The sequence below is a fragment of the Coffea eugenioides genome, chromosome 10, assembly GCF_003713205.1.
Source record: "Coffea eugenioides isolate CCC68of chromosome 10, Ceug_1.0, whole genome shotgun sequence".
In the NCBI taxonomy this organism is placed as follows: domain Eukaryota; kingdom Viridiplantae; phylum Streptophyta; class Magnoliopsida; order Gentianales; family Rubiaceae; genus Coffea; species Coffea eugenioides.
The window spans coordinates 13,936,737-13,945,268 of NC_040044.1; the positions used below are offsets into that span (position 1 = coordinate 13,936,737).

The 8,532-nt window shown below is 35.9% G+C and overlaps 1 protein-coding gene across 1 annotated transcript; it reads right to left on the reverse strand.

The window, feature by feature from the left end:
* Window positions 1-345: 345 nt before the first annotated feature.
* Window positions 346-7,246, reverse strand: LOC113749515 (CDK-activating kinase assembly factor MAT1). The gene is made up of 5 exons (XM_027293273.1): window positions 6,861-7,246; window positions 5,914-5,987; window positions 5,694-5,797; window positions 5,550-5,615; window positions 346-1,048 (listed from the first exon to the last, which is right to left on the reverse strand). Exons 1-5 carry the CDS (start codon window positions 6,926-6,928, stop codon window positions 776-778), a joined length of 585 nt encoding a protein of 194 aa, XP_027149074.1. The 5' UTR covers window positions 6,929-7,246; the 3' UTR covers window positions 346-775.
* Window positions 7,247-8,532: the final 1,286 nt, after the last annotated feature.

Genomic DNA, 8,532 nt, shown 5'->3' on the forward strand with positions numbered 1-8,532 from the left:
AAACTGAAATTTCTTGTGGTTCTTGGAAGTCTTTCGAATTAGCTTTTCACTTTTGGACACTATGAAAATTGGAACCACTGTGGATGATAGTCCTGAGTGGCCCTTTAGATGTACATATATATCCATGGTAAAATGCCCGCTGGAAACCAACCATTGGATTTGGTATCTGGGATTTAGAGTAACATCTTTCTTCACACTGCTTTCCAGAAAATAGATTTCAGGTCCCCTAGGTTCAAATGTCCACCAAAAAAAAAAAAAAAAAACCAAAATCATGCTCTTTATGGAGACCCAAGATAATAAGAATAAATCTATGTTTCTGACAAAGTCCTCCAGGTAGCTGCTTTATGGCGAAAAGCTCGAGCTTCTGATCAGTTCAATGGGCAAAAATGCAGTAAAATCAAGTCTGTAACTCGCAAGAACGTAGCAAAATCTAGCCTAGGATAGAAATACAGTAAGATAGAAGACATGAATACAGTTACACATTTTGAAGCACTTTTTTTTGTGGTTGTTTTGTGGTTTTCTAGGAGGGGAAGGGTGGGGGGAGGGAGGAGGACGTCGGGAGCTTGCCAACATTTCAAGCATTACAACAATGTTATAAGTCAAAAAATCCCTGCTAAATATCCAAATATTGCCTCAATATTTGCCTCTCCAGGAAGTGATTGTTAACACCATCCAGTAGAGGAAGATATTTTAAACTCTTAAATGTTCTTGAAACTCTGCACGTGTTACACTTAGAGAAAGTTGTGGTTCCTCATAAAATCCCAACGACCAAAAACTATATCCAAATGCTTCCAAAGGCTTCTTCAAGTGCTCTTTTCTTGCTCAAGTCTAGACTCCAACCTCCTGCCCTTGCAGCTTTTTCTCCTCGCAATTTTATTTTTTCTTCGTCTTCATCATGCATGAATATATCAGGACCAGACCCAAGTGGGACGGGTTGGGGTGCCATGCCTGTTGGGCGTGGCTGGGGAATTGTTCCTCCGGCAATGGCTGGGGCATATTGGCCTTGTGCACCAGTACTTGTACCTGCTTGAGAGCTTTGGCTCATGAGCTGCATCATTGAAGACGCAAAAGCTAGTCAACAACACAGCAAGCATGAGAAAATAATGGGGTTACAAATAATAAACTAAAACAGGACTGCTCCTTGTCCAATATAGAAAGCAGCAAATCATTCATGAATCCTTAAAGACAGTACAAAGAAGGCATTGAAACACAGAAAGTAACTCAGAAATCATATCCTGCATTAAATAAACCAATTTCTTTTGATGAACGTGGTAGTTTCGTCAGCTTGAACAAGACTTCTCATATGTACAGTACATAAAGAAAGGCCTCCAAGGTATTTGGCAAAGGAAAGCTTATTGTCATGGCCATAAGTTTCTTTAGAAGTAGAATAAGTCATGCTGATTGCAAATCAACTGGCTAAACTTGAGTTATAATAGCCTGGTTGTATTCATAAAAAAAAAAACTAAATTTCAACATGTAAGTTGAATTCTCCTGATAGCACAATGTGGTGTGACCAAAGCAACACTGACCCAAGCAAGTAATAAGGGCGTTCATGGATATGTGGATGCACTAATTTTGGCATAATTTAGTTGGCACTAGTGCTGCATTTTGAATGAAGAGGCTTCATGGCTGCAGACTAATGAAATGAGATGAAAGCATATCATACAAGTTAAATACCCGAACATGCAATCTAAGTAACGGAATAGCTATAGATCTTTCAGGTAGTGTTGTGCACAATGTGGCACTCTCATTTCACAAGTTCTTTGTTCATCTCTTCCACATTTTTCACCCATCAATACTGTTTATCTCTGTCCATCTAACTACAGAGAGTTTGCTTTCAACTTGACTTACTCAGCACATCAATCATCACCTCACAAATACTATAATAAATCTTTCTTCTCATTCATTTTTCAAGAATTTCTTTCTTATGAGCTAGCCTTTAACTTTTGTTCCTGGTAGAATCAAACCTAACTAGGTTAATAGTGCATTATCTATCTTAGAAGTGTAAGATAGACCAAGAAGTCCATATTACACGAATATTACCCCAAAAGTTCAAAAGGTTGGGACATATTGGAGAAAACATGCACATGCATGCACAAAGAGTACACATAAACCAGAACCATGATGTGTCATGCCCTAAACATGAACTGAATGTCTACTTGGTAGTTGGTTGATAGCATACACAATAGATATAAAACATGACAGAAGCTAATAAATCGGGGATGTGACAATAGGTACAAGTAATGGAAACCCGCAAATGAAGTATCATAAGTAGTTCATCCATTCATGTTTTTAACTAGAGTTCCCCCAACATAAACCAATTCTACTTTGACTTTGTTGGTTTCAGCACAAAAAATTTTCTAGAAAAAGTTTTCCAAGTTTTCTAGTGTTCAATTACATTTTCATCTAGGAAAAAATTTTAGAAATGTAAATCTTTTACTGATCTCCGTAAAACAACTTCTCACAAGAATCTGCTGAGGAGGTTTTCCAAGCTATTTACAATTGGCCTTGTACAACTGTCCATGCATATTCAAACTAGAAATATAGGAAGGCTGACTAGCACTTTCCAGTTTCCAAAATGTAATAAAGCCTTCAAGTCTTTCACTAAAATAACAACCAGTAACTACCTCACCTGAGGCCTCTCCTCCTCTTTGCTATTCTTACTCCCCCTCCCACAAATGCAGGCAGATCTAAATGTAATATCAAGATGGTCCTTAATTGATGTTTTAGTAATCCGGGTAAACTATAAAGGAGCCTTCACTTTAATCTTTTTTTTTTTGGGCGAACTGATTGTTACCTTCAAAAAGTTTTTAATTTGGATATTATCTTGAATTTAAATGTAAAAGATGGTGCCATGGTTGATTGTGGTCGTGGTGGCAGTGGAGGTGAAGGGTGCTGCAATTGGGGAAGGTGGGAGGGAGGAGTGGGAGCAGGAGTATTCGGTGGGTAGTACCAATCACCTAAAATATAGGGGGAAAACCAAATATTTTCTTTTAAAAAATGGCTTCAATGAAAAATATTTCCAGAAAACACTTCACATTGAACCAAACGTTGATTTTCCTCTTTTTTTCTTTGTGCATTTATCTATTTGCCCCCACATCACTTTCTTTTTCCCCTTATCTATCTCTTTTCTCTGCTGCTTTCTGTTGCCAATGCTGCTTTAATTATCACCTCTCTCTTTCTTACTCACTTTCACTCACTGTATGTTGAGTGTGTGTCTCCATCCCACTACATCATTGCAATTCTAAATCTGCAACTGTCAGCATCCCACCATGTCATGCCTACATAGAGGGCAAGCCACCACACATAGCAACAGAACGAAGCTTTACCTCGTAGCACATTGACACATCAATCACAACACTATGTATCAGGAAATACAACTTGAATCTCCTATAGTCCATAGTATACCAGGCCTGGGTAAGATAAAAATCAATTAGCACTAATCTACTGTGCACCTCTGGCATCAACATCTCATATAACCCCAAATTTCAGAAAACTTAATCTTAAAAGCTACCAGGACTACTGGTAGTAGTAGAACAGTCTTAATATATCTTGGCAAACCAACAATTCCAGAAAGAATGAAGTTTCGGCATTAGTTCATTCTTCATTTAGTAGACTTGAGATAGATCTTTCCCTAGCTCAAAACCTACAAAACCAAGAACGGCCACTAACAAGTCACAACACGTCCATACATCCACTAACACAACTTTATGAATCTGAAAAATTCAACTTGCACCTACTTAGGTCCATACAGCATTGAGCCTGGGTAAAGATTAAGGATGATTGGTACCTTCTATCATGCATTTTTTGCATAACCATCTTACATAGCCCCAAATTTCAGAAAACTCAGGCTCAAAGGCAACCAGGACCACAAGTAGAACAAGTCTTTTTATGGGTTGGAAACTTAACAAAAAAAAAAAAAAGAAACAGCGGAGCTCAGCATTGAGGTCTTTCTCCATCTAGATTATTTAACATAAAGCATTCACAAGCTGGATCACTGCAAAAATTTTGGTAGACCATGTCTAGAAGCCCAGCACATTACAGTAGTTCTCTGTAATGCAATTGACCCTCTTAACCTGCTTGTACGCGTCTTTTCCCTTCAAAATCATTGCAAAGTGGTTAAGCAGAATGAAGGAGCAGAACGATGCATTACTGACTGTTCTTCATTTTTCAAGACTAAGAGTAAGGCTTCACGTGCAGCTAATGATTTAACAGCCTCCTCTACCAATGGAAGCATCAGATAAGCTCTTGATGTCCCTATCAAGTCCCAGCTCGTCCAGCATTTTTAAAATTTTTACTTTCACTACAAGAATCCACTTCTATCACCTTTACGCAGCCCAACAGAAAGTCATTTGGCATAAACAAATAAACTTTGAAACACGAGAAAAGAAGGGGGGGCTACAAGAAAGCACTTCTCTGGAGGGTGAAGGAAAAGAAGATGCCAGGTTGTATAAGGACAGTTCTACATATACAAACAACCACAAGGCATTTTGAAACGCATAGCTGAAAAGACTATTCTTCATTCACTTGTTCTTCCTTGTCCTTTTTCTTAGTCAGTGTTTCCATTCTACCTTTTCTATCAACAAATAAAAGAAATTGTGGGTTAATCTATCTTGCACTATGGTGTTTGGTTATGGTGAAAACATAAGAACTCTATGACCATTAAACGCTACCATTTGCTGTTGGTTCAAGAGTTAATGAATGAGTTAGATTCAGCAATGCAGTTGAGGAAAACCTTTGATAGTATCCTTCATTAAAGGAAAATTTACTTTGGCTCCAATGGATAAGGAGTCCCCAATAAGTCCAGTCAGTTTTTCATTAGCCAATGAAAGGTCACAATGGATAGCAATTGTCTCCAAAGTGTGAAATTCCACACGTCAAATGCTGTGCCTTATTTTTTGAGGAGATTACAAAGGGCTCGTCTTTACAATTTGCAGAAGATTAAAAAATATCATATAAATGAAGGTATCCCATCAAAGGTAAGCATCCTCGTTTTAGGAGTGAATCATTATAAGGAGAAACATACCATCAGAATAGGATATATGAGTGCTTCTACTACGCAAAACTCTGGTTGACAGATAAACACAAAAGAGGAAGGACAACTCAGGACCAACCAACTTAATTTTCACTTTAAAAAGTGAAGGCATTTCAATTTGAATTTACAGAAGAAGAGCAACAAATTGATCATCAGTCAAGACAAAGAGCACCCCCCCCCCCCCCCCCCCCCAAAAAAAAAAAAAAAGGAGGGGAAGAAAAACTAGCTTAAGAGAACTAAATGGCATGCCCAACAAGAAAAAAAACAACCAATTACTCAGATCACAGCTACTGACTAACTGTAGAAGGTACAAAACAAGGTATTAAGCTTATCTTTGAAAGAAACTATAAAAAATGCAACGAGTTTGAAACTCAATGAAGCTAAAATAAGCGATCAGCAGCTGATGAAGGATGAGAAAATAGAAGAACACGTTCTATTGCACATAATTCTCCAATTACTACATAGTGTAAAAAAAAAAAAACCTACAATAGATCTTAGCCAATAGAAAACTCACCGTATCATTGTCAGCTTGCCCATTCTGCCCCTTGCTTGCTGTGAGAGCTGCAGCATACTCTTCAGCCTACTAGAGCAAAGAGTCACAAAAGAGAGAACATATATTACTAATTGGTGATACATTAGAAGAAATATATCTACCAACCTTACGAGCTTGAGCAATCATGATCTGTTCAGCATTTTCTCTCTGATATTGAGCAATCTTTGCTTCAATAGCAGGAACATCTATTCCTTCAATTAAATTAACTACTGCAAGATAGAAGAGAAAAATCTTGACTACAATAGACAACAGGTTCAACTAAGAAATAGAAATAAAAGAAAAAAAACTCCTTTTGTGCTTGATAGGCCACTTGAATTTAACTTACACATATCCTCCACTTCTTCTAAATAATCATTATACTCCCTGAAAGAAGGAAAATCTTCTTCTCTTTTGTTAAATCTGAGATGTTATAAGACAAAAAATCTAATCAATAAGGGATAAAAATGATAATTAAAACAAGTAACCAACAAAGCAACATCAAACTGAAAGGAATGAAAATCCATAATAATAACGCTCAGTTATTCGAGATCAAAATCTCCATTCTATAGTATTATTAACATCCATTTACTTACTTCTCTCTCTCTCTCTCTAAACTAGGCCGTAATGCCAATTGTTCTTTAGATACACAAACAGAAAGGAATAAAATATATTTTGGATACACAAAAAAGTAGGAATGTACATCACTTGAAAAGCTTGTGCCTCAAAATTGAAATCTCAACCAAATATAGCGAAGAAAAAAGAGCCCCTCTTCCTCTACCCGTAAAACTGCTTAACATAAAGCTAACATTTTCTCACAATTCTAATGATTTTTCCCTTCAATTCAAGTCTGCTTAACCAAAGAAAAACCAAAAAGTTACTACAAAGAGGGGAAAAAAATCGAAAAAGAAAAACAACACTCCAAGAAGGGCAGGTCATTCCAATTAACTTCACTAAAACATCAAAAGTTTCTTGCTTTTGTAGAAACTTTAACAAAGTGAAAACTGAATAATTTGAATCAATTTGCAAGATGCCAATGCAAATTCTTTATCTACTTATTATTCAATAGTCACCATTAATTCAAAATCTTTCTGCAAAAACTCATTTAAAGTATTATAACAAAAGACACAAGAAACAATTAGACTAACAATTTAAGTAAATAAAATAATAACATAAGATCAACAAATTGAACTGAAGAAAAGAACCCAATTAACATTCTTAGGAAGAGATGATAACTCGAACATAATTACATAGAAGAATAAATAAATAGACAGAAGACGGGGTTTTAAAGCGTACATTCCGGCAATACGTCTTCTGATAGCCATCTCCTTAGCAAAGGGATTGGTTCCCGAAGCCACCACCATTATTAATTCACTACTAGTCTCTTTTCTTCACTCCTTTTTGGGGGGATTTTCTTTATCTTTCTTCCTGGGTTCAAGATGGAAATTTTACTGGAGTGTACATGATGATTGAAGGGGTTACTAGGCGGCACAAAGCGGTCGCGGAGGGGTATCGGAGTTGCTGCTAGGCTTATGATTGTGGTGGCTATTTGAGGACGAAGGATTGGAATTCTTTCCAGGTTGAGGAATAGGGATCGAGTAAGGATTTGTGGACTGAGCAGTCTGTTGGGGGAATGAAGTGCAACCTAAAGGTGGATGAAGGTTCTACAGGTTCATAAGAAGAAGGTGGCGTTTGGTTCAAATTCTGGAATCGGAATCGAATTAAGGATCATAGACTCAATATGAATATTGATATTGGTCATGGAATGCTGTGTTGTTTAGTTTGGAAGTCTGATGCGTTTTATTCCATTAAAGACTTATGCTGCATTTCACAGAATTGAAATCTGAAAATTAAAGTCTCAAATTTAAAATCAGAATTCGTTAAATTATAAATTTATCAATAAAACTGTTAAAGGGGTCGGATCAACTTGACCTCGGTCCACTCGACCCACTTGACTCGAGAAAAATCTAATGAACTTAACTTTTCATTAAACTGGGTTGAGTTGGAGACTAAATATTAGGTCTGAATTAAATCTGAGTCAAGATTGGGCCTTATTAAGCTCAAACATGATATAAGTTTGGTCCTTTAAGTTGCATCTATGTATATTATTGTATATAATATATTCATATTTTGATATATATATATATAATACTAATACTAATACTAATACTTATGAGTTATGTGCCAAAATATTAATATATATAAGAAATATTATATATATAAACTTATGTCAACAGATTCAGAAGGACAAATCTTAGTACGAGCAAATTGAGGACTTAGAAGATATATTGACGGTTCATCATATTTTATTATTATTTTTCATGTACTTTGAACTAATTGGATATATTATTGATGAAAAATTCTTGTTTTATATACTTTTTAATGAACCATTACTAGTTCGTGTATAGTTTTAATGTTGTGATTTTGTGGATGTTAAATTAACTTTATAACTTAATAATTATAGTAATTATATTAAAACAATTAAGGAGCAATAAGTAAGTTTGGGCTAAATCCAAATTAGGCTCACAGTCCAAGTATTTTGTGAGTCAAGTATGAGTTTCACATTTATCAGCTCGAAACTCATAGCCTGAATTGCAAAAGTGGCACCAACTATATGAGTCGAGTTTGGATTTGTTAAAACTTGGGTGAAATGGTTTGATTGATAGGCCTAATTGTTAATATTAAATTTGATACATTTGAGTATATATCACATTAAATAATAAGCGAATACCGTATTACTTATTTTTTAAAGTAAGTTTTCTTAGAAAATTCAGTGTTACTTACTTAATTCATATATTTTATTTTTGGTTATCAAACGCGTTTGAATAGATTAAGAACTGAATCAATTAACGTCATCCCATGAGTTTCTCTCTGTGGGGTCCTTCCTGCGTTTGCAAGCCTTAGTCTTTCCTAGGGTTTTGAGTCCTCTCAAAATCCAGTGAAAGTTTAGTTTTCTATCGTGTGATTT